The sequence below is a fragment of the Phyllobates terribilis genome, unplaced genomic scaffold (assembly GCF_046119375.1).
Source record: "Phyllobates terribilis strain yellow unplaced genomic scaffold, ASM4611937v1 Scaffold_1__5_contigs__length_1240528914, whole genome shotgun sequence".
NCBI classification, from domain to species: Eukaryota; Metazoa; Chordata; class Amphibia; order Anura; family Dendrobatidae; genus Phyllobates; species Phyllobates terribilis.
Window position 1 is genome coordinate 1,215,545,117 of NW_027362761.1, and position 27,917 is coordinate 1,215,573,033.

The 27,917-nt window shown below is 43.0% G+C and overlaps 1 protein-coding gene across 1 annotated transcript in view; it reads left to right on the forward strand.

The window, feature by feature from the left end:
• Nucleotides 1-27,917, forward strand: part of ATP6V1B1 (ATPase H+ transporting V1 subunit B1) — a 379,213-nt gene that overhangs the window by 269,006 nt on the left and 82,290 nt on the right. The window contains exons 4-9 of the mRNA XM_073649636.1: nt 13,225-13,318; nt 18,768-18,845; nt 18,981-19,120; nt 26,984-27,085; nt 27,174-27,271; nt 27,363-27,486. Of these exons, the coding sequence (XP_073505737.1) occupies nt 13,225-13,318; nt 18,768-18,845; nt 18,981-19,120; nt 26,984-27,085; nt 27,174-27,271; nt 27,363-27,486 (636 nt within the window). The remainder of the gene's footprint in view (nt 1-13,224; nt 13,319-18,767; nt 18,846-18,980; nt 19,121-26,983; nt 27,086-27,173; nt 27,272-27,362; nt 27,487-27,917) is intronic.

Sequence of the window (27,917 nt, forward strand, 5' to 3'; positions counted from 1 at the left end):
CTTCCTTCCTTCTCCCTCTTGCAGGCCTGGGCCTCTGTTACTAGGCCCGCCTCCGGAGCAGAGCTCATGCAGAGCCCCTGCTCCCTGCCACTTCTGCTCAGACTTCTCTGCACTGAACTAAGATGGTGCCCACCTTTTATACTCCCTTCTCAATGCACCCAGGAACTGCTTCCTCCCTGCTCCTGCACTGCAGGGTTCCCCTTCCTTAGTGTTCCCTCCCCCCACTCCAGCCAGGGACAGGGACTGTCGTGCCCATCTCAGGGGCATATTGGTCGCCCTGCCCCACGGCAATGTGGTGTAATGCATGCAGGTGTCGGGTCCTGATCCACACTCCATCCTTATCTGAGAGTGAGATATCACACCTCTGGGTGAGGTGCAATACGTCTGTAGCAACCGAGCCCTCGGTGCTACAGTTCCATTTATCTTCAGCCTAGGTGACGTATTGTGATACAGGGCCGTGATTTTGGCTATAAAAGGGTCCCCTAGACCCCTACCCCAAGCTTTTTAAGAGAATCATATATGGCGTGCCAGGAGACTCTATGGAATGCTTTCTCAGCATCCAACGAGAGTATCTACTTACAAATTTTTAACTGCATCTAGCCCAGGAAATACTTTGTGCCTAGTAGCAGTGTCTGCTAGTCAGCGGATTATCCCGGCTGTTAAGCAAGCTACACCACCTGTAGTTTGGACACTTAATTTTTTCAAAGGAAATGCTTCGGGACCACGGGATACTTAGTGAAGAGCATCAGGAGGCACCCCAAGGCATAGGGGCTGGGACTGGCACTAGGATGCCTTGCGGTGGACAGCCGAGCTCGATCCTTATAAAAGCTTTTTAACTGCAGCAGCTTTAGTGGACGCTACTGGAGCTGGAATTACGCGGCTGCTGGCATGAGACTTGCTCTCCAATAGATCCTTGTAAATGGATTTAAAGTGTATTCATTCAAATTAGAGAGACAATTTAAATTAAAAAGCTTAGAGCTGCCTCCACCACAGGGGGGCTCTCTCGACCCACCAGCGGACAGGCACCAGTATTGGGAGAGGGGGGCTGGCCGTCAGGGTTCACCGCGGCTCTGGCACAAACCCGGCGACACGGAGGTGGCACGGGCAGGAGCGGACTGAACGTGTCGGCTTCTCACTTTTTGGATTTTAGAAGGGCATGACATGCCTATATCTGTGTCTCCCCCTCCTTTTACTCCTCCACCTCTTTTCTTTTCGCATGACTATATGTACTTGTCACTTTTCCATGTGTTAGTTGTGTCTTCTGAGCAGTTTGTCAGCTTTTGGACACCTTTGAAGGTGTTTTCTATGTGTTTCTATGTGTTTTTGTTTGCCTGCCATTGGTTTTAACGGTGTTCGAAGGTGTTCGACGAACCGAACCGAACTCGAACACTACGGGGGTGGCTCAACACTAGTTTGTGGACAGTGTATACTGCACAAGAGGGTCCATTGCACGGTCTGTGTGCTGCTGCTGCTGCTGTTACAGGTATCCATAGCCCTACATTTCAGGGCAAATTTTTTTTTTTAGCTCTTAATCCTGATTATTTGCTTAAAAAGCAATACAGTACACCATTTTACTGCTCGACTTGCTTGTTAGCAGAATACAGGCAGATTTTTTTGATTTTATTCGCATTGCTGTATAGTGGAAGCAGAGAAACTTGTCCATCATCAGACATAATCCGCTGTAATAATCATGAGATTTTTTGGACCGTGCCAAATATTACACTCCAGTTAATGTCAGCCAGCTGTGTGTTGTTCAACCTATTCACACTTGGTCGCTGAGCAATACTATGCTACAAGGCCACTGCCTAAAACCGTTGTCATCACACGTGATACCATATTACAGCGGTAATAATACAGATATTTTGTGGAATGTGCCAAAGATTATACTCCATTTAAAATGGGCGAGGGACAGGGAAGTGGACGTGATGGTGATGGTGCACGCAGAGGCCGAGGCCATGGGCAAGATGAAACAAACACCCACATCATGTCGAACTACCTTCCTGTCCCAATTTGTAGGGGGGCCACGGAACACTACTGTTGAAGCCAGAAATGGTTGTTAGTTGGATAGCAGATAATGCTTCCAGTCATTTTGCCACCACCACCACCCTGTCTTCCACACGGTCAAGTCTCAGTAGTTGTGAGTCTGGACCACATATTTCTCACCCTGATCCTCCTTCCTCCCACCATGCCGAGTGCCCGGAGACAACTGATCCCACACTTGGAAACTCCGAAGAGCTGTTCACTTTTCCATTTATAGATTCGGGCCTCCTTCCCGGCCTGCTTCAAGCGGGGCAAGAGGAGATCGCATGTAGCGATGTCCAAATATTTGAGCAGCCACGGTCACACGAAGGCGACGGTGGGATACTGTGGCAAGAAGTAAATGATGATGAGGAGACACAGCTGCCACCAAGTCAGGAGGACAGGAGGAGCCCCAGGGTGCATACGTGGAAGACGAGGTGGTGGACGATGAAATCACTGACCCAACCTGGCAAGGTGACATGCATAGCGAGGACAGCAGCACAGAGGGGGAGGGAGGCGTAACACCACAACAGGCAGGAACAAGCAGTGGGGTGGCCACAGACACAAGGCGGGCAACTGTGCCCCAGAACACCAACACGAGGGAAGTTGCCAGTCCAACTATTAGGTTTTCCAGAGTCTGGATCTTTTTTAAAGACTGTCCAGATAACCCCAAAAAGGCCTTTTGCAACCTCTGCCATGCCAGCATCAGCAGGGGCAGCAAAACTACCTGCCTGATAACCAACATATTCAGGCACATGACAGCAAAGCGCCCGACTAGTTGGGCCAACCGCCAGGGTCCAGAAACAGTGTCTGCGGGTGACACCATTGTCTGTTCCACTGTTGTGCATGCACACCAATCCCATGTCCATGGCACAGGTGAAGATGTCTCCCACCCTGCACCTGTCTTTGCACACTCGCAACCACTACAATCAGCAACCACGTCCTCGTTCTTGTCCCAGAGCAGCGTTCAGTTGTCCCTACCCCAGTCCGTTGAATGCAAGCGCAAATAGCCAACGCCCCACAGGCCACACTACTAAACTCCCACATATCTTGAATTTCTTGCACTTGAAATGTTGCCTTTTAGGCTTGTGGAAACGGAATCTTTCTGCAACCTGATGGCGGCGGCCGACCCTTGGTACTCGGTCCCCAGCCGCCACTATTTCTCTCAGTGTGCTGTCCCCGCCTTACACAAGCACGTGTCCCAGAACATTACCCGTGCCCTCAACAATGCAGTTACTGGGAAAGTCCACCTAACCACGGCCACATGGACAAGTGCTTGTGGCCAGGGACAGTACATCTCACATATAGTGGAAGCCTGGACCCAGTCGGACCCTGGGATGGAACACGTCCTCCCGACGCCAAGGATTGCGGGCCCTGGGTCAATCAGGGTTGCCCCCACATTCTACAGCTCCTGCACCTCCTCCTCAGCCTCCATCTCCGAAATGACAACATCAGTCGGAAGCTGGAAGCACTGCAGCACTGCCGCATCCAAGTGGCAACAGGCTGTGCTGAAGCTAATATGCTTAGGTGACAAACTGCACACCTCTGTAGAGTTGTTGACAGTTGTAAAAGAGCAGGCAGATCTGTGTCTGTCACCGCTTGAACCTACAGCGAGGCATGGTCGTGTGTGACAATAGCCGGAATCTGATGGCGGCTCTGAAGCTAGGCAAGCTCACACATGTACCATGCCTGGCCCATGTGCTCAGCCTAGTGGGTCAGCGGTTTCTCAAAACCTACCCGGATCTGCCTGAGCAGCTTGTCAAAGTATGCCGCATGTGTGCCCATTTTCGAAAGTCACCTACAGCTTCCGCTGCACTCGCCGTGTTTCAGCAGTGTTTGCAGCTTCCAGCTCACTGACTGGTGTGCGATGTCACCACGCATTGGAACTCAATTTTGCAGATGTTGGGAAGGATTTGTGAGCAGAAGAGGGCAGTTGTTGAGTACCAGCATCAACAAGGCCGTCGGTATTTAGTTCAGACTCCACACATAAGACCTCAGGAGTGGACATGGATGTCAGACATATGTACCATCCTCCAAAACTTTGAGGACTCCACCAAGATGGTGAGGGCGATGACGCCATAATTAGCATCACCATCCCACTTCTCTGTCTTCTGAAACGCTCTCTGCTCACGATTAAAGAGGATGCATTGCAGGCGGAGCACAATGAGATGGAGCAAGGAACCATACAGGGTGATTCCACACAAGCCTCATCTCATCCTCATCTCATCCCAATGCGGATTGGGTGATAATGAGGAGGAGGAAGAGGAGGAGGAACAGGAGCTGGTTTCCTGCACTACAGACGGTATTACGGACACAACTGTCATATCGTCTGTCCAGATGGGATGGCCTGAGGAGAAGGAGAATGAGGAGGAGAGCATGGTCAGTCGTCCTCTTGGTGAGGACACAGAAGTCTTGCTTGTTGGCAGTCTGGCACACATGGCTGAGTTTATGTTCTGCTGCATTTCCCGTGACCCTATTATTGCACACATTTTGGGTGGCAGTAATTACTGGGTGGTCACACTTCTAGACCCACGCTACAAGGAGAACTTTCTATCTCTCCTTGTAGCGTGGGTCTAGAGGTCTAATAAAATTTAGCAGTACCAGAAGGCCCTTGTTGTGGAATTATTAAAAATATTCCCATCTGATAACGCTGGTTGCAGAGGTCACAGTTTGTTGGACAACCAAGGAGTACAGGCGAGGAAGACACAAATACGATGCAGCAGAGGCAGGGGAACACTGTCAAAGGTCTGGGACAGTTTTCTCAGCCCCTCCCAGCGCACAGGCCCTGATGCGCAGGGTACTCTCACAAGGAGGGACAATTTTTGGAAGATGCTGAGGGAGTACCTTGCCGACCGTACCAACGTCCTCCGTGATTCCTCTGTGCCTTATAACTATTGGGTATCCAAGCTGGACATGTGGCATGAACTGGCTCTCTACGCCTTAGAAGTCCTGGCCTGCCCTGCCACCAGCGTTTTATCAGAGCGGGTTTTTAGTGCCGCTGGTGGAATTATATCTGATAGGTGCATCCGTCTGTCAACTGAAAATGCTGACAGGCTGACTCTTATCAAAATGAACAAGGGCGGGATTGGGCAAGACTTCTCAACACAACCGGATGATAGCAGCAAAACATAAAGTCAAATCCATTGTGGGTTTTTTTGGTATACCCATGCACCTCTTCACACCCAGACATGGGTATACGCTTCCTGATTTTGTCTATTTTCTGTTGCCCTCCTCCTTCTCTTTCTCCTCATCCTCCACCACCATATCACCAGGGGACTGTGATGCACCACATCATTTTTTTTAAAGGGTATTTATGATGCCAGTGGGAAATTTTTTTAGAGGCCTACCGCTAACATTCTGTATGTTATACAGTATGTTCATATATACCCCACAGGGGTAAATGTTTTTCTGCGCATTCACTTACTGCATGGGTATTACCAGTATAGGAGATCCACTCCTTAACAATGGTAACAATTTTTTATAATGAGGACCTCCTCTACATCTCTTCAAAGGGGTATTGGAGTGTGTCCAAATTTTTGGCAGCCCTTCCAGTCATCTCATGCGCAAAAACAGTATAGGAGACCCACTCCTTTTTAATGGGAACATTTTTTTTTACAGAGGCCGTCCTCTATGTCTCTTCAAAGGAGTATTGGGGTGCGTCCACATTTTTGGCAGCCCTCGCAGTCACTGCATGCACAATAACAGTATAGGAGACCCACTCCTTTATAATGGGAATTTTTTTTTAATGAGGACCTCCTCTACGTCTCTTCAAAGGGTTATTGGGGTGTGTCCAATTTTTTGGCAGCCCTTGCAGTCACTGCATGGGTATTACTACTATAGGAGACCCACTCCTTAATAATGGAAACAATATTTTTAATGAGTCCCTTCTCTACATCTCTTCAAAGGGGAATTGGAGTGCATCCAAATTTTTGGCAGCCCTCACAGCCACTGCATGCGCAATAACAGTATAAGAGACCCACTCCTTTATAATGGGAACTTTTTTTTACTGAGGCCCCTCCTCTACGTCTCTTCAAAAAGGTATTAGGGTACTTCCAAATTTTTGGCAGCCCTCGCAGTCACTACATGGGCATTACCACTATAGGAGACCCACAACTTAATAATGGAAACTATTTTTTTAATGAGGCCTGTGAAGAATGGCACCAGAGAGATCCCACAGAATCCCACCACTGCCACCATATATGAAGGATCCACACCTCGCCACCCGCCTGACATCACAATTGCGTCAGACGGAACACGTGATACAATATAAGCAGATCTTAAGAGTCAGTTACCAGTGAGATGGAAGGCCTGGCTTGCGGGGGAGGGGCTGCCACATGGGAGGCTTGTTGGGTCCCTCTCTCTTTTGGGTGACTTGCCTCACACGATGTGTCATCATGACATCCCAGAGAAAAAGCATTGGGCTAGAGCTGAAGGAGCTTTTAACCTCTCTGGGTCACTCCCCCTCCTACTCCCTGGGCTGGACCTTAATCTCCATCCCTGGCCTCCCTCAGCTATAAACTCCAAAAACTAAAATGGGCTATACTTCCTTAATAGACAGTCATAGGGAGCCGGTTCTGGTGTCATTGGATCCAGCCGGTCCCCTGCTACATATGGAGACCAAACACAGTGGCCCTAGGGGTTTCCGAAAGGCTGTGCTGTGTATCTCCCCATCCATACGCACTAGACTGGGCTGGAAGCCAGGGTGACATTCCCCATGTTCGTGGGATTTCAAAAATCTAGTTGGTGTATAGCTGGGATGTATAGTATTTACATAACTTGGTATTGAATTATAATTGTCTGACACAAAGGGAGCCGCATGGCTTGGATCTCCAGGGGTTCTTCCTGTTGAAGCCCACCAGTTAGCTGGTGGGGGTATAGCTCCTTGGCTTGGAGCTGCTAAGTGAAATATTTGTCACTTACTGTCTCTCGGCCCCTTTCCTCCTTCTTGGCTGCAGAAGTGTCCAGTTACAACTGTACAACATGGGATTATATCTCCAATATTCTTTACAAGGCCCTCCTCTATGTCTCTTCAAAGGGGAATTGGGGGGCGTCCAAATTTTTGACAGCCCTTGCAGTCACTGCATACGCAATAACAGTATAGGATACCCGCTCCTTAATAATGGGAACAACAAAGCATAGCCGGCTGATGGCCCTCTAACAATAGTGAGGGCCGACTGCTGGCCCTTTAACAATAGTAAAGGCCGTCTGATGTCCCTGTAAAAATAGGCTTTGTGACTTTCAGAGTCCCTCCTTCATAAATGAAATAGGATGTGTCTGATCATGTCTCACACACCACATGGCCAGATAAGGTAGTAAAATTTTAAAATGACATTTACTGGTAAATGTATTTTTCACCATTGAAAACAATGCAAAAGTGCAAAAACACATCAAAAATGCTACGTGTGAACATAGCCCAAAGTGTGGAGGAGTATTTTTGTTTTTGGTTATTTATTTTGTCTTATATACAAGTCATTACCCTGGAAAGGATGTTCCTTAATGTTTTTTCCAGGAAAATCCATTTTGGCTTAATTGTTTTATGTTTTATTGTGAGTCCGTAAAAGTGGCGTAATACTCTGACCACGTTGTTGACAGCAGTGACCTGGGGGTCAGAGATGCTTCCAGGGGTCTTCCCCATGCTGTTCTCATGTCATTTCAGCACTGTTCCCATCGATTTGGGCAATTTTTAGGCTCTCTGCAGACCGCCGGGGTGGGGGGGTGATGCCACTGGAAAAATGCTCGAGTTCCCCATAGACTTACATTGGGTTCATTGCTTGCATCGAGCACCAGAGCATTATGATTTGCATGACCTGAGCAATGACCACCCGAGCATTTTAGTGCTCGCTCATCAATAATAGTTATGTAGCACATTCATTAGATCTATTCCTGATACATGGCTAGTAAGAATTACCGGCCACGTAATAACGGAGTGCAGACATTGCTGCCCTTTCTATAACCAAGGTAGACCGCACTAGTGACCTGTGCACAACCTCTCCTGGCCAGCGGCCAACCTTCCCTCATTTAATCCCAGCGAGACCTTCCCAGAGCCCTCCTAATCCCATTAGAGAGTCAGCCTCAGAGCCGAGCGAGCAGCAGCTTAGCCTCAGTCCCACACAGGCACGGCTCTGCAGATGTGCGCAGAACATTCCCAGGCCACATGGATCTAATTAAAGCCGCGTCCGGAGGTTAATTTCTACAAATGGTGTCAAATATTGTTCCGATCACAAGGCCGCACCGTCCTCATCCTCCAAGATTCATCTATCTCTTACTGATATCAGCACAAACCAATCAGAATGCAGATCTGACCGCAATGTCCCATACATAACATCTATCTATATCCATCTATCTATATCCATCTATCTATAAACGAGTCTATCCATCAATCTATCTATCTATCTATCTATCATCTATCTATTATCTATCATCTATTATCTATCTATTATCTATCTATTATCTATCTATCATCTATCTATTATCTATTATCTATCTATTATCTATCATCTATCTATTATCTATCATCTATCTATTATCTATCATCTATTATCTATCATCTATCTATCATCTATCATCTATCTATTATCTATTATCTATCTATTATCTATCTATTATCTATCATCTATCTATTATCTATTATCTATCTATTATCTATCATCTATCTATTATCTATCATCTATCTATTATCTATCATCTATTATCTATCATCTATCTATTATCTATCATCTATTATCTATTATCTATCTATCATCTATCTATTATCTATCTATTATCTATCTATCATCTATCTATTATCTATCTATTATCTATCTATTATCTATCTATTATCTATCTATTATCTATTATCTCTCTATTATCTATCATCTATCTATTATCTATCTATGATCTATCTATTATCTATCATCTATCTATTATCTATCGTTTATCTATTATCTATCTATTATCTATCATCTATCTATTATCTATCTATTATCTATTATCTATCTATCATCTATCTATTATCTATCTATCATCTATCTATTATCTATCTATTATCTATTATCTATCTATTATCTATCTATTATCTATCTATCATCTATCTATTATCTATCTATGATCTATCTATTATCTATCATCTATCTATGATCTATCTATTATCTATCATCTATTATCTATTATCTATCATCTATTATCTATCATCTATCTATTATCTATCTATTATCTATCTATTATCTATCTATCATCTATCTATTATCTATCTATTATCTATCTATTATCTATCTATCATCTATCTATGATCTATCTATTATCTATCATCTATTATCTATCATCTATCTATTATCTATCTATTATCTATTATCTATCTATTATCTATCTATCATCTATCTATTATCTATCTATTATCTATTATCTATCTATTATCTATCTATCATCTATCTATTATCTATCTATGATCTATCTATTATCTATCATCTATCTATTATCTATCTATTATCTATTATCTATCTATTATCTATCTATCATCTATCTATTACCTATCTATTATCTATTATCTATCTATTATCTATCTATCATCTATCTATTATCTATCATCTATTATCTATCTATCATCTATCTATTATCTATCTATTATCTATCATCTATCTATCATCTATCTATTATCTATCATGTATTATCTATTTTCTATCTATCATCTATCTATTATCTATCTATTATCTATCATCTATCTATTATCTATCATCTATTATCTATCATCTATCTATTATCTATCATCTATTATCTATTATCTATCTATCATCTATCTATTATCTATCTATTATCTATCTATCATCTATTATCTATCTATCATCTATCTATTATCTATTATCTATTATCTATCTATCATCTATCTATTATCTATCTATTATCTATCTATCATCTATTATCTATCTATCATCTATCTATTATCTATCTATCATCTATTATCTATCTATCATCTATTATCTATCATCTATCTATTATCTATCTATTATCTATCTATCATCTATCTATCATCTATCTATTATCTATCATCTATTATCTATTATCTATCTATCATCTATCTATTATCTATCTATTATCTATCTATTATCTATCTATTATCTATCATCTATCTATTATCTATCATCTATCTATCATCTATCTATTATCTATCATCTATTATCTATCTATCATCTATCTATTATCTATCTATTATCTATCATCTATCTATTATCTATTATCTATCTATTATCTATCTATCATCTATTATCTATCTATCATCTATTATCTATATATTATCTATCTATTATCTATGTATCATCTATTATCTATATATTATCTATCTATTATCTATTATCTATCATCTATCTATTATCTATTATCTATCTATCATCTATTATCTATCTATCATCTATCTATTATCTATTATCTATCTATTATCTATCATATATCTATTATCTATCTATTATCTATCTATTATCTATCTATCATCTATCTATTATCTATCTATCTATTATCTATTATCTATTATCTATCTATTATCTATCATATATCTATTATCTATCTATTATCTATCTATTATCTATCTATCATCTATCTATTATCTATTATCTATCTATTATCTATCATATATCTATTATCTATCTATTATCTATCTATTATCTATCTATCATCTATCTATCATCTATCTATTATCTATCTATCTATTATCTATTATCTATTATCTATCTATTATCTATCATATATCTATTATCTATCTATTATCTATCTATTATCTATCTATCATCTATCTATTATCTATCTATCTATTATCTATTATCTATTATCTATCTATTATCTATTATCTATCTATTATCTATCTATTATCTATCATCTATCTATTATCTATCTATTATCTATCTATTATCTATTATCTATCTATTATCTATTATCTATCATCTATCTATTATCTATCTATTATCTATCTATCATCTATCTATTATCTATCTATTATCTATTATCTATCTATTATCTATCATCTATTATCTATCTATCATCTATCTATTATCTATCTATCATCTATTATCTATATATTATCTATCTATTATCTATTATCTATCATCTATCTATTATCTATTATCTATCTATCATCTATTATCTATCTATCATCTATCTATTATCTATCTATCATCTATTATCTATTATCTATCTATTATCTATCATATATCTATTATCTATCTATTATCTATTATCTATCTATCATCTATCTATTATCTATTATCTATCTATTATCTATCTATTATCTATCATCTATCTATTATCTATCTCTCTATTATCTATTATCCATCTATTATCTATCATCTATCTATTATCTATTATCTATCTATTATCTATTATCTATCTATCATCTATCTATTATCTATCTATCTATTATCTATTATCTATTATCTATCTATTATCTATTATCTATCTATTATCTATCTATTATCTATCATCTATCTATTATCTATCTATTATCTATTATCTATCTATTATCTATCATCTATCTATTATCTATCTATCATCTATCTATTATCTATTATCTATCTATTATCTATCTATTATCTATTATCCATCTATTATCTATCATCTATCTAATATCTATCTATCATCTATTATCTATTATCTATCTATTATCTATCATATATCTATTATCTATCTATTATCTATCTATTATCTATCTATCATCTATCTATTATCTATCTATCTATTATCTATTATCTATTATCTATTATCTATCTATTATCTATTATCTATCTATTATCTATCTATTATCTATCATCTATCTATTATCTATCTATTATCTATCTATTATCTATTATCTATCTATTATCTATCATCTATCTATTATCTATCTATTATCTATCTATCATCTATCTATCATCTATCTATTATCTATCTATCATCTATTATCTATATATTATCTATCTATTATCTATTATCTATCATCTATCTATTATCTATTATCTATCTATCATCTATCTATTATCTATCTATTATCTATCTATCATCTATTATCTATATATTATCTATCTATTATCTATTATCTATCTATCATCTATTATCTATTATCTATCTATTATCTATCATATATCTATTATCTATCTATTATCTATTATCTATCTATTATCTATCTATTATCTATTATCTATCATCTATCTATTATCTATCTATTATCTATTATCTATCATCTATCTATTATCTATTATCTATCTATTATCTATCTATCTATCTATTATCCATCTATCATCTATTATCTATCTATTATCTATCTATTATCTATCTATCATCTATTATCTATCATCTATCTATTATCTATTATCTATCATCTATCTATTATCTATCATCTATCTATTATCTATCTATTATCTATTATCTATTATCTATTATCTATCTATTATCTATCTATTATTTATCATCTATCTATTATCTATTATCTATCTATTATCTATCATCTATCTATTATCTATTATCTATTATCTATCTATCTATCTATCTATTATCTATCTATTATCTATTATCTATCTATTATTTATCATCTATCTATTATCTATCATCTATCTATTATCTATTATCTATCTATTATCTATCTATTATCTATCTATCATCTATCTATTATCTATTATCTATCTATTATCTATTATCTATCTATTATCTATCTATTATCTATCTATTATCTATCTATCCTCCTGTGATAATATGACTGCTATGTGATGCACAATCTGCATGTAGAATCCTCATCAGTGAAGCCCCTCCCCTAATCAACAAGCCACACCCATTCCTTAAAGGGGCTCCTTATTTTTAGGTCTGGACCTCTGCTCTTTTTTCTGCCATTTTCCCCGTCCGGAGCCTCTGCATTGTGCAGCTCGTGGCCGCTTTCTGTCTGATTACCATGGATGATAAATCTGGCACGCGGTAACATTAAATTATAAATCCAGGGTCCTGGACGCACAATGAAAATGTAAAAGTCATTAATCTAGCTGTTAACCCCTTCACAACCAACACTCACGTTACCCCCCCCCCCCCCCCCCATCACCTTAAAAGCTTCCCTGGCAGCTTAGAGGTCCGGTGTGAATGAAAAAGCAAAGAGGTCCCCCTCCTTGCCCAAATCCCTGCACATTATCCCTGGCTTTCACTTGGATCTGACTTTCTCCTGTGGTGTCTGCTTTAATCCTCACTAATTGCCAGTAATTGGGTTCTTGCCCCGGGTCTCTGCAGGTGTTTGAAGGCACATCTGGGATAGATGCCAAGAAAACCACTTGCGAATTCACAGGGGACATCCTAAGGACACCTGTTTCCGAAGACATGCTGGGTACGTTGGACGGGGGTTAATATAATGATGTCAATGCAGGTAAAGTCCACGAGACGTCCGTGTAGATGGTCACACACGTGACCTTCCTGAGGTGGTGGATGTGACAGTCCATGGTAGCCCGTCATCGGATGAGAACTCCGACTGTCCGGTGCCAAATCAAGGCCCCGAGTGTTCCACCAGCTTGGCCGAATTTTCATGGTTCCTTTTCTCTTAATGTGGTTGTCTACTGTGAGAACATCCCTCTTTTTTGAGGACCATCACTTGACTGAGATCTGATCGCTAGTGATTTGGTCACTGATACTCTCCACAATCATCTGTCATTCCTTCAGAAAGTTGTAAAGTTGTCCATAGTGACCACCAGACGCAATTTTGGCCAACCATGTAGTATATAGTCTCTCTCTGCATATGGTGGTCCACATACTCTCAAGCCAGACTTTTAAGGTTATCAAGAGAAGAGACCTCCTTTAATGATCTCCTACAACCTCATAGAAAGTCATATGTGACTATTAAGTGCCCCCTTTTCTGGATGGGATCTAGAGATGTGTCCTTCATTGCTCTTGGACAGACATATTACTAAGGAAACAGAGCAAGGTGACCAAAATGATACCCTGTCTGGACGTGTTTTTACTGTATGTGTCTACATATGGCCACCCAGAGGTTATGTCGGAGAAGGTAAAGTATGTGCAGATGGTCACATATGTTGTGCATATAGTGGTGACAGTCTACAATAGTCCATTATCAGATGAGGACTCTGTCGAATGCCCAAACAAGACCCTGTTGGTTCAAGCAGCTTGGTCAAACTTTCATGGACATCTTTCTCTAACAGTGGTTGTCCACTTAAGATGAAACCTTTTTTTTCAAGGAAGACCACAGGGCAGTGAGCTACTCGCCGTTGATTTGCTTGCCGAGACTCTGCACAATGCTTTGTTATTCCCCTAGGGACCTCCACAGTTCCCACTAGACACATTGGGCAACCATGTAATATATGGTCCCATCAAGTTCTCCAGAACATGAGACTTTCTTTACAGAGTCTACCTGTTATGGTGGTCCACATACCCCAATCAAATGGCTGACTTGAAGTTATCAAGAGTAGGATCCTCTGCTTTATGTGTAACCTCGTCATGTTTGACCATTCACTCCCCATTTTTCTGGACTGGATCTACCCATTTGTTCTTCCTTGCCTTTCCTCTTGGCTAGACATTTCCCGAGATAAGTAACCAGAGATATTTTGAAAAAAAAAAATATATATGATTTTGCGACACTCTGTTTGAAGACGTTTATGCTATATGTGTCAATATGTGGCCGCCCTGTGGCTGTAATGTGAATTGCAGCCTGTCAATTGATTAGCTAAAATAGGAGATTTACTGAACTATCAATGCGGTCAAACCAAAATTGCTTTGAATTTCACAAAAAAAAATTTGGATCCGACTTGTTCAAATGAAACATTTTGCTTAATTCTTTTTAGACCCCTCACCTGCCCCACAGCAGCAGCAGCAGCAGCTCCCTTTCTGGTCCGCTGTCTTCTCTACCGCCCCTTCTCTTCGGTCCATCTGTCCTCAAGTGACATCATGATGTCGCAGGACGACTCACCTCGTCACGTCAGAGGGAACGAAGGGTGAAGAAGGAAAAGAAGACTGGTGGAGGAAGCGAGCGGGGGACCGGGCTGGTGAATGGCTGTGGGGAATACAATGAATAATTCAAAAATCTAATTTTTCGGTTGAATTTAAGCAAATCGTTTTTGGCACATCTGTTCTTTGTTTTTTTTTACCTTTTTTTTTTGCATTTTAGGGTAAAACCTAAAAATATTCTCAGGAAATCTTCTAAAATTGGAATGTAACAGGTATCAGCACTGTGTGGTGAACACTCCTGGGGTAGGAGTAGGTCTGGGGGTAACTGTATGCACCAGCGGGTGACTGTGCATCCTACGGGACCCTACATCCAGTTATTGAAACAGTTGCAATGACTCTCTTGGAAATCTCAGGCCCACCAGGACAAATTATACTGATGGCCTAACCCATTAGTTCATGAAAACCTCCTACATTTAATCTCCTGATATCATTGCCCAAGGTCCATGCAGGCTACATATAGTCTTTACCCGCGGGGCAATGTGCCAAGTGGATGTTAAAAGCGTTCTCTAGCACTCCTGGACATATATATCGTAGTAGTCACTTTCTTTCTATCTCTTACCAAAACTATGACCAGGGCCCTTTGTAATAAAAATGTTCATCTCCAATGGTCCATTGGTCCCTAGCTTCGATCATCAGCCTTCACTCCTTGAATATTTCATGTGGTCACCTCAGGTTTTCAGATGGTGTAGGATGCGGGCACCTGGCACAAATACCTCTGTAGTGGGAACAATTGGCTACCGCATCTCATCTACAACCAACAAGTTCTTGTTTTGACCATCAGCCTGAAAGTCGTAGCTTGCGGCCTAATGGATGGGGTGGCCTAATCCGAGGGACATCTCTCTTGCGACGCAAAGGGGACTTTTGGACCATCTCATCCACTACTTAACCCCTGCACTTACTACAGCTACCCACCCAACATCACAAGCCTTAAAAAGAGTAGCTGGTAGCCCAGACATTGGCCGAAGCGGAAAAATGTTGGTGAAAGTCCTCCACCTAAGTATTAGGTCTTGCGTGGTCCGGCACTGAACCCCCCTCCCGTCAGACCCCCGAGTCTCTGTGGTAGGTATGACACTGATTCTAACCATTCCTCTCCATTGTACTGACTCTGCACCGGTCACTGAACAAGCGGCACCATGAAGAGTGGTGACAATACAGGGTCTACACCACCCCCCAACCAAACCCAACCATCGCTCCCCCCCCCCCCTCCCCACAAAAACGTAACAAAAAAAAAAAACTTAATTAGTTTCACAACATTTGCCGAAAACATTGTAATAAATAAAGAAATCAGTCATTCATTTCCCATTTATAGATCCCTTTGTCCGGCGCTAATAGCGTCTTTAGATAAAGTGAATTACGGGTCGGTGGGAGGTTGTTAATTAGGTCGGAGATTTCGAGACCTACAAGCTTAATGAGCGCCGGATTTTTCTCCCTTTTTTTTCATTTTTATTCCTCAGCCTGGATGAAAACCAACAGCGGAGGTCCCTGGCGAGGCCGTGACGGCCATTCACAGCGCTCCTCAATGACAAGCTGTATTCCCAGATGGACCCGGGCGGGGGATGGGATCGGGGGGGGGCTCGGAGGCTGCTTCAACTGGTGCTGATCCGGGGATCGTTAACCCCTCTTCTCCCAGTTCAGAATTATAATTTATAGACTGAATCTATGGCTTCCTTCACTTTTCCCAGTGCTGACAATTTTTTTTTTCCAAAAATTCAATTTCTTTGCTATTTCTAATATGATTTATTTTTTATTCTGTTTTTTTTTTAGATTTATTTTTAACCTATTCATATTTTTTTTTTTTATTATTATTATTATTATTATTTTGAATTTATCAAGACCCTCATTCTTAACTTTCGAGTTTTAGTTTATTTTTACTACTAAAAAATCTTTTGTAGTAAAAATAAACTAAAACTCGAAAGTTAAGAATGAGGGTCTTGATAAATTCAAAATAATAATAATAATAATAATAATAAAAAAAAAAATATGAATAGGTTAAAAATAAATCTAAAAAAAAACCGAATAAAAAATAAATCATATTAGAAATAGCAAAGAAATTGAATTTTTGGGCAAAAAAAATGTCATCACTGGGAAAAGTGAAGGAAGCCATAGATTTCAGTCTATATATTTTTCTGTTTTTGGCCAGAAAGACCCCTGTAATTACAAATGTTTTGACTCCATCCAATCATTTTTTATTTTTTTATTTCAGTTTTTAGTCCTCTTTTTCGGTAACTTTTTACATATTTTTTTCTGGATCTATAAGTTGTTTGTTTGTTTTTTTTTTGCTATTTTTTTTTTTTACACCAGACATTTTTGGTAATGTCACTATTTTAATTCATATTAATTCATTTAATTTACATTAATTGTAAAAAAAAAAAAAATTATTTCGAAGGACGGAAAGGAAAATAAAAAAAAACAGCAATTCCAGCCCTGTTGATAGAGTTTTGTTTTTCCATCAGATCGGTACGATTACATTTGTTAACACTTTTTTTTTCAATTCTTTAGGTTTTTGGTTTGTGACCCGTAACTTTTTTTTTGTCCATGTGGTCATGTGAGGGCTTGTTGTTTGCGGGCCGATCTGTCATTTTTCATTGTGCCATTTTTGGATACTTATAACTTTTCGATCACTTTTTACTCCGGTATATCGGCTTTTCAGCTTTAACATGGAAGAAACGGGGGTCCTATAGCCACCATAAAAACCCACCTGCACCCCATTGTAATGTGAAGGCAAAGGGAGGCGCCTGCCTAATGGCTTCTTGTATTTTGGCTTGAAATCAGAGGCACCCAGACTTACTCAGTACAAGTCCATAGATTCCATGACACTTTTTCGTGTTATCCTAGCCAACAGGTGGCGCTATTTAATGACCAATTTGCCTGAATGTGAAAGGATACATGTCCGGCCACTATACCCCTTCACAGAAGGGCAGCTTTGTACTTCTGGAGTCTAGAAAAGCTGAATCCCAACCTGTGATTTTGTTCTTTTGCCAGATTGATGTATCCAGTGGACATTTCTATTACTTTTTCTGCCCTTTTCCCCTCTCGAGTAGTCATCGCTGCTTTTTGTATAATCACCGATCAGATGTAATTTCCCGTAGATCAATTTTTTATTTATTTATTTTTTTGGAGGTTTTAAATTTTTAATACATTTCATGTTGTATATGGCGACATCTGCTGGTAACAAAGGGTACTGCAGCCCTAAAGAAATGTATGTAATGGGCCTTTAAATTACGTTTTAATTTGAAGTATTAATATAAAGCGGGATTATTCATGAGCTTTATAGACCGCAGAGAGGTTAATGGCAGATAATATAGTGCGATATCTCAGGGGTCGATGTAGGGATATTGCATTTTTCTCTTTTAGATGGGTCCAGAATTGGAGCCGTCTGTAGGGGGCGCCCCAGAGCCACTACTTCTCTCACCTGGAGCCCTTTAAGTTTACGTCTTACATCTTTGTATGTGCGTCAGGGGCACAAGTGACAAGAAGTAAGCGGCGCTGAGGTGGTGGAGAAGGTTACTGACCTTTCATGGTCACTGAGTCTGGATCCTTGGCAGGATGTGAATGTTATGTGCAGTGACAGGAGGAGCAGCAGGATGGTCCCTGAGTGCCGATAAATGGCCCTGACATCAGAGCACCGAGCGGTCACAGGTAGCCGGACCCCACACACGTGTCCTACATGCCACTAATGGAAGGAGACGAGGGTCCCGGCACGTGACCCGACACACATCGGCGGTGTCACAGGGATACAGAGAAGATGGACGGTGCGCGTGATGGATGGAGATATTGATGATGCTATATTCTAACCTCTCTAATTCCCTTATTTCTCGCAGGACGCGTCTTTAACGGCTCGGGGAAACCTATAGATAATGGTCCGACAGTGATGGCCGAAGACTTTTTAGATATTAATGGTGAGAACAATACGTCCACTTTCTGAGCAGTGGTCGCCATGGACTTCTGTGTCCTTCCTGCTCGGGGGGACAGAATGAGCGTCCTCGTCCTCCGGAGATGATATCACAAAGCACTGCGGTTCTACCTCTTACCAGGTCAGCCGATCAACCCCCATGGGAGAACCTACCCCGAGGAGATGATACAGACCGGAATCTCCCCAATCGACGTCATGAACAGCATCGCTCGAGGCCAGAAGATCCCCATCTTCTCTGCTGCTGGTCTACCCCACAACGAGGTACGAGGGACAGAGAACCTGGGGAAATAGCCAATAGTGAAAGCCCAAATGTCATCCTTCCCAAGTGTCAGCATTCCACTGCTCTAGATCCCAAGTGTCAGCATTGCAGTGCTCTAGATCCCAAGTGTCAACATTCCACTGCTCTAGATCCCAAGTGTCAGCATTCCACTGCTCTAGATCCCAAGTGTCAACATTCCACTGCTCTAGATCCCAAGTGTCAGCATTCCACTGCTCTAGATCCCAAGTGTCAACATTCCACTGCTCTAGATCCCAAGTGTCAGCATTCCACTGCTCTAGATCCCAAGTGTCAGCATTCCACTGCTCTAGATCCCAAGTGTCAGCATTCCACTGCTCTAGATCCCAAGTGTCAACATTCCACTGCTCTAGATCCCAAGTGTCAGCATTCCACTGCTCTAGATCCCAAGTGTCAGCATTGCAGTGCTCTAGATCCCAAGTGTCAACATTCCACTGCTCTAGATCCCAAGTGTCAGCATTCCACTGCTCTAGATCCCAAGTGTCAACATTCCACTGCTCTAGATCCCAAGTGTCAGCATTCCACTGCTCTAGATCCCAAGTGTCAACATTCCACTGCTCTAGATCCCAAGTGTCAGCATTCCACTGCTCTAGATCCCAAGTGTCAACATTCCACTGCTCTAGATCCCAAGTGTCAGCATTCCACTGCTCTAGATCCCAAGTGTCAACATTCCACTGCTCTAGATCCCAAGTGTCAGCATTCCACTGCTCTAGATCCCAAGTGTCAGCATTGCACTGCTCTAGATCCCAAGTGTCAGCATTCCACTGCTCTAGATCCCAAGTGTCAACATTCCACTGCTCTAGATCCCAAGTGTCAACATTCCACTGCTCTAGATCCCAAGTGTCAGCATTCCATTGCTCTAGATCCCAAGTGTCAGCATTCCACTGCTCTAGATCCCAAGTGTCAGCATTGCACTGCTCTAGATCCCAAGTGTCAGCATTGCACTGCTCTAGATCCCAAGTGTCAACATCCCACTGCTCTAGATCCCAAGTGTCAGCATTGCACTGCTCTAGATCCCAAGTGTCAACATTCCACTGCTCTAGATCCCAAGTGTCAGCATTCCATTGCTCTAGATCCCAAGTGTCAGCATTCCACTGCTCTAGATCCCAAGTGTCAGCATTGCAGTGCTCTAGATCCCAAGTGTCAGCATTGCAGTGCTCTAGATCCCAAGTGTCAGCATTGCAGTGCTCTAGATCCCAAGTGTCAGCATTGCAGTGATCTAGATCCCAAGTGTCAGCATTCCACTGCTCTAGATCCCAAGTGTCAGCATTCCACTGCTCTAGATCCCAAGTGTCAGCATTCCACTGCTCTAGATCCCAAGTGTCAGCATTCCACTGCTCTAGATCCCAAGTGTCAGCATTCCACTGCTCTAGATCCCAAGTGTCAGCATTGCACTGCTCTAGATCCCAAGTGTCAGCATTCCACTGCTCTAGATCCCAAGTGTCAGCATTGCACTGCTCTAGATCCCAAGTGTCAGCATTGCACTGCTCTAGATCCCAAGTGTCAGCATTGCACTGCTCTAGATCCCAAGTGTCAACATTCCACTGTTCTAGATCCCAAGTGTCAGCATTGCACTGCTCTAGATCCCAAGTGTCAGCATTGCACTGCTCTAGATCCCAAGTGTCAGCATTCCACTACTCTAGATCCCAAGTGTCAGCATTCCACTGCTCTAGATCCCAAGTGTCAGCATTCCACTGCTCTAGATCCCAAGTGTCAGCATTGCACTGCTCTAGATCCCAAGTGTCAACATTCCACTGCTCTAGATCCCAAGTGTCAGCATTGCACTGCTCTAGATCCCAAGTGTCAACATTCCACTGCTCTAGATCCCAAGTGTCAGCATTCCACTGCTCTAGATCCCAAGTGTCAGCATTGCACTGCTCTAGATCCCAAGTGTCAGCATTCCACTGCTCTAGATCCCAAGTGTCAACATTCCACTGCTCTAGATCCCAAGTGTCAGCATTCCACTGCTCTAGATCCCAAGTGTCAGCATTCCACTGCTCTAGATCCCAAGTGTCAGCATTCCACTGCTCTAGATCCCAAGTGTCAGCATTCCACTGCTCTAGATCCCAAGTGTCAGCATTGCACTGCTCTAGATCCCAAGTGTCAACATTCCACTGCTCTAGATCCCAAGTGTCAGCATTGCACTGCTCTAGATCCCAAGTGTCAATATTCCACTGCTCTAGATCCCAAGTGTCAGCATTCCACTGCTCTAGATCCCAAGTGTCAGCATTGCACTGCTCTAGATCCCAAGTGTCAGCATTCCACTGCTCTAGATCCCAAGTGTCAACATTCCACTGCTCTAGATCCCAAGTGTCAGCATTCCACTGCTCTAGATCCCAAGTGTCAGCATTCCACTGCTCTAGATCCCAAGTGTCAGCATTCCACTGCTCTAGATCCCAAGTGTCAGCATTGCAGTGCTCTAGATCCCAAGTGTCAGCATTGCAGTGCTCTAGATCCCAAGTGTCAACATTCCACTGCTCTAGATCCCAAGTGTCAGCATTGCACTGCTCTAGATCCCAAGTGTCAGCATTGCACTGCTCTAGATCCCAAGTGTCAACATTCCACTGCTCTAGATCCCAAGTGTCAGCATTGCACTGCTCTAGATCCCAAGTGTCAACATTCCACTGCTCTAGATCCCAAGTGTCAGCATTCCACTGCTCTAGATCCCAAGTGTCAGCATTGCACTGCTCTAGATCCCAAGTGTCAGCATTCCACTGCTCTAGATCCCAAGTGTCAACATTCCACTGCTCTAGATCCCAAGTGTCAGCATTCCACTGCTCTAGATCCCAAGTGTCAGCATTCCACTGCTCTAGATCCCAAGTGTCAGCATTCCACTGCTCTAGATCCCAAGTGTCAGCATTGCAGTGCTCTAGATCCCAAGTGTCAGCATTGCACTGCTCTAGATCCCAAGTGTCAACATTCCACTGCTCTAGATCCCAAGTGTCAGCATTGCACTGCTCTAGATCCCAAGTGTCAGCATTGCACTGCTCTAGATCCCAAGTGTCAACATTCCACTGTTCTAGATCCCAAGTGTCAGCATTGCAGTGCTCTAGATCCCAAGTGTCAGCATTGCACTGCTCTAGATCCCAAGTGTCAGTATTGCACTGCTCTAGATCCCAAGTGTCAGCATTCCACTGCTCTAGATCCCAAGTGTCAGCATTCCACTGCTCTAGATCCCAAGTGTCAGCATTGCACTGCTCTAGATCCCAAGTGTCAGCATTCCACTGCTCTAGATCCCAAGTGTCAGCATTCCAGTGCTCTAGATCCCAAGCGTCAGCATTGCACTGCTCTAAATCCCAAGTGTCAGCATTGCACTGCTCTAGATCCCAAGTGTCAGCATTGCACTGCTCTAGATCCCAAGTGTCAGCATTGCACTGCTCTAGATCCCAAGTGTCAGCATTGCACTGCTCTAAATCCCAAGTGTCAACATTCCACTGTTCTAGATCCCAAGTGTCAGCATTGCACTGCTCTAGATCCCAAGTGTCAGCATTGCACTGCTCTAGATCCCAAGTGTCAGCATTGCACTGCTCTAGATCCCAAGCGTCAGCATTGCACTGCTCTAGATCCCAAGTGTCAGCATTCCACTGCTCTAGATCCCAAGTGTCAGCATTCCACTGCTCTAGATCCCAAGTGTCAGCATTCCAGTGCTCTAGATCCCAAGTGTCAGCATTGCACTGCTCTAGATCCCAAGTGTCAGCATTGCACTGCTCTAGATCCCAAGTGTCAGCATTGCACTGCTCTAGATCCCAAGTGTCATCATTGCACTGCTCTAGATCCCAAGTGTCAGCATTGCACTGCTCTAGATCCCAAGTGTCAACATTCCACTGTTCTAAATCCCAAGTGTCAGCATTGCACTGCTCTAGATCCCAAGTGTCAGCATTGCACTGCTCTAGATCCCAAGTGTCAGCATTCCAGTGCTCTAGATCCCAAGTGTCAGCATTCCAGTGCTCTAGATCCCAAGTGTCAGCATTCCAGTGCTCTAGATCCCAAGTGTCAGCATTCCAGTGCTCTAGATCCCAAGTGTCAGCATTCCAGTGCTCTAGATCCCAAGTGTCAGCATTCCAGTGCTCTAGATCCCAAGTGTCAGCATTCCACTGCTCTAGATCCCAAGTGTCAGCATTCCACTGCTCTAGATCCCAAGTGTCAGCATTCCACTGCTCTAGATCCCAAGTGTCAACATTCCACTGCTCTAGATCCCAAGTGTCAACATTCCACTGCTCTAGATCCCAAGTGTCAGCATTCCATTGCTCTAGATCCCAAGTGTCAGCATTCCACTGCTCTAGATCCCAAGTGTCAGCATTGCACTGCTCTAGATCCCAAGTGTCAGCATTGCACTGCTCTAGATCCCAAGTGTCAACATTCCACTGCTCTAGATCCCAAGTGTCAGCATTGCACTGCTCTAGATCCCAAGTGTCAACATTCCACTGCTCTAGATCCCAAGTGTCAGCATTCCATTGCTCTAGATCCCAAGTGTCAGCATTCCACTGCTCTAGATCCCAAGTGTCAGCATTGCAGTGCTCTAGATCCCAAGTGTCAGCATTGCAGTGCTCTAGATCCCAAGTGTCAGCATTGCAGTGCTCTAGATCCCAAGTGTCAGCATTGCAGTGATCTAGATCCCAAGTGTCAGCATTCCACTGCTCTAGATCCCAAGTGTCAGCATTCCACTGCTCTAGATCCCAAGTGTCAGCATTCCACTGCTCTAGATCCCAAGTGTCAGCATTCCACTGCTCTAGATCCCAAGTGTCAGCATTCCACTGCTCTAGATCCCAAGTGTCAGCATTGCACTGCTCTAGATCCCAAGTGTCAGCATTCCACTGCTCTAGATCCCAAGTGTCAGCATTCCACTGCTCTAGATCCCAAGTGTCAGCATTGCACTGCTCTAGATCCCAAGTGTCAGCATTGCACTGCTCTAGATCCCAAGTGTCAACATTCCACTGTTTTAGATCCCAAGTGTCAGCATTGCACTGCTCTAGATCCCAAGTGTCAGCATTGCACTGCTCTAGATCCCAAGTGTCAGCATTGCACTGCTCTAGATCCCAAGTGTCAGCATTCCACTGCTCTAGATCCCAAGTGTCAGCATTCCACTGCTCTAGATCCCAAGTGTCAGCATTGCACTGCTCTAGATCCCAAGTGTCAACATTCCACTGCTCTAGATCCCAAGTGTCAGCATTGCACTGCTCTAGATCCCAAGTGTCAACATTCCACTGCTCTAGATCCCAAGTGTCAGCATTCCACTGCTCTAGATCCCAAGTGTCAGCATTGCACTGCTCTAGATCCCAAGTGTCAGCATTCCACTGCTCTAGATCCCAAGTGTCAACATTCCACTGCTCTAGATCCCAAGTGTCAGCATTCCACTGCTCTAGATCCCAAGTGTCAGCATTCCACTGCTCTAGATCCCAAGTGTCAGCATTCCACTGCTCTAGATCCCAAGTGTCAGCATTCCACTGCTCTAGATCCCAAGTGTCAGCATTGCACTGCTCTAGATCCCAAGTGTCAACATTCCACTGCTCTAGATCCCAAGTGTCAGCATTGCACTGTTCTAGATCCCAAGTGTCAATATTCCACTGCTCTAGATCCCAAGTGTCAGCATTCCACTGCTCTAGATCCCAAGTGTCAGCATTGCACTGCTCTAGATCCCAAGTGTCAGCATTCCACTGCTCTAGATCCCAAGTGTCAACATTCCACTGCTCTAGATCCCAAGTGTCAGCATTCCACTGCTCTAGATCCCAAGTGTCAGCATTCCACTGCTCTAGATCCCAAGTGTCAGCATTCCACTGCTCTAGATCCCAAGTGTCAGCATTGCAGTGCTCTAGATCCCAAGTGTCAGCATTGCACTGCTCTAGATCCCAAGTGTCAACATTCCACTGCTCTAGATCCCAAGTGTCAGCATTGCACTGCTCTAGATCCCAAGTGTCAGCATTGCACTGCTCTAGATCCCAAGTGTCAACATTCCACTGCTCTAGATCCCAAGTGTCAGCATTGCACTGCTCTAGATCCCAAGTGTCAACATTCCACTGCTCTAGATCCCAAGTGTCAGCATTCCACTGCTCTAGATCCCAAGTGTCAGCATTGCACTGCTCTAGATCCCAAGTGTCAGCATTCCACTGCTCTAGATCCCAAGTGTCAACATTCCACTGCTCTAGATCCCAAGTGTCAGCATTCCACTGCTCTAGATCCCAAGTGTCAGCATTCCACTGCTCTAGATCCCAAGTGTCAGCATTCCACTGCTCTAGATCCCAAGTGTCAGCATTGCAGTGCTCTAGATCCCAAGTGTCAGCATTGCACTGCTCTAGATCCCAAGTGTCAACATTCCACTGCTCTAGATCCCAAGTGTCAGCATTGCACTGCTCTAGATCCCAAGTGTCAGCATTGCACTGCTCTAGATCCCAAGTGTCAACATTCCACTGTTCTAGATCCCAAGTGTCAGCATTGCAGTGCTCTAGATCCCAAGTGTCAGCATTGCACTGCTCTAGATCCCAAGTGTCAGTATTGCACTGCTCTAGATCCCAAGTGTCAGCATTCCACTGCTCTAGATCCCAAGTGTCAGCATTCCACTGCTCTAGATCCCAAGTGTCAGCATTGCACTGCTCTAGATCCCAAGTGTCAGCATTGCACTGCTCTAGATCCCAAGTGTCAGCATTCCAGTGCTCTAGATCCCAAGCGTCAGCATTGCACTGCTCTAAATCCCAAGTGTCAGCATTGCACTGCTCTAGATCCCAAGTGTCAGCATTGCACTGCTCTAGATCCCAAGTGTCAGCATTGCACTGCTCTAGATCCCAAGTGTCAGCATTGCACTGCTCTAAATCCCAAGTGTCAACATTCCACTGTTCTAGATCCCAAGTGTCAGCATTGCACTGCTCTAGATCCCAAGTGTCAGCATTGCACTGCTCTAGATCCCAAGTGTCAGCATTGCACTGCTCTAGATCCCAAGCGTCAGCATTGCACTGCTCTAGATCCCAAGTGTCAGCATTCCACTGCTCTAGATCCCAAGTGTCAGCATTCCACTGCTCTAGATCCCAAGTGTCAGCATTCCAGTGCTCTAGATCCCAAGTGTCAGCATTGCACTGCTCTAGATCCCAAGTGTCAGCATTGCACTGCTCTAGATCCCAAGTGTCAGCATTGCACTGCTCTAGATCCCAAGTGTCAGCATTGCACTGCTCTAGATCCCAAGTGTCAGCATTGCACTGCTCTAGATCCCAAGTGTCAACATTCCACTGTTCTAGATCCCAAGTGTCAGCATTGCACTGCTCTAGATCCCAAGTGTCAGCATTGCACTGCTCTAGATCCCAAGTGTCAGCATTGCACTGCTCTAGATCCCAAGTGTCAGCATTCCAGTGCTCTAGATCCCAAGTGTCAGCATTCCAGTGCTCTAGATCCCAAGTGTCAGCATTCCAGTGCTCTAGATCCCAAGTGTCAGCATTCCAGTGCTCTAGATCCCAAGTGTCAGCATTCCAGTGCTCTAGATCCCAAGTGTCAGCATTCCGCTGCTCTAGATCCCAAGTGTCAGCATTCCACTGCTCTAGATCCCAAGTGTCAGCATTCCACTGCTCTAGATCCCAAGTGTCAGCATTCCACTGCTCTAGATCCCAAGTGTCAGCATTCCACTGCTCTAGATCCCAAGTGTCAGCATTCCACTGCTCTAGATCCCAAGTGTCAGCATTCCACTGCTCTAGATCCCAAGTGTTGGAATGTACAGGTGAAATTTTTGATTTCATTGTCCGTTATTACAAGATCCCCCCGTCTCCCACACACTCAACACAAAAGACAGTCTAGAATAAGAGACCGGAGAATCTGCTGTTATCCAGGGTCTCTCTTCTCTCCCCCCACAGATCGCCGCTCAGATTTGCAGACAGGCCGGGCTGGTGAAGAAATCGAAGGACGTCATGGATTACCACGACGATAATTTTGCCATTGTGTTTGCCGCGATGGGTGTAAGTCGTCCAATACAGCCACCTCCTCTCCTCCGGTCATCTGTGAATCGTAATGGACGGAATCTGCCCATATTGTCATCCCTTATAGGTAAACATGGAGACGGCCCGGTTCTTCAAGTCCGACTTTGAGGAAAACGGATCCATGGATAACGTCTGCCTGTTCTTGAATTTAGCCAATGATCCGACGTAAGTGACATTAAACAGGACCCTCGTATTAGTCCCTCGGGGGTTGTCCTCCTGGTGAATAACTCTGTCCTGTGACGTTATTGTTCCTCAGCATCGAGAGGATCATCACTCCTCGCCTGGCGCTCACCGAGGCGGAGTACCTGGCCTACCAGTGTGAGAAGCATGTGCTCGTCATCCTCACAGACATGAGCTCCTACGCTGAGGCTCTACGTGAGGTAATAAGCATAGCTGGAAAACAAAAACAGAAAACATGACTTTGGGATACTTAGTCAGGAGATGTCCACGCTTTACTCATCTGTCTGTGGCCATCCGGTGGTTGTGATGTGAATTGCTGGCATCTCGCAATACATTTTTCGTGATAAAGTGGAGAAGTGGAGTCCTCAACTAAATTCAGGAAAAGCTTATGGTGGACACATCTGTCATGTGGTTCTTGAACATCCAGGAGGCTTCATATTGTCATTTCTCATTTCAGAGAGGACGATAGTCAATAGGGGGCGTAATGACAGCTGAGAGAGTCCCCATGTCGCCCCTGAGGACTTAGGCCTGAACCTTTGGCATAGGCTTATCATACCCAGTAGGTCCAACAGTTGACCTTCTTGCATTCGGTGACATTATTGTCAGACAAAGTGACATCACTAGTTCCAGA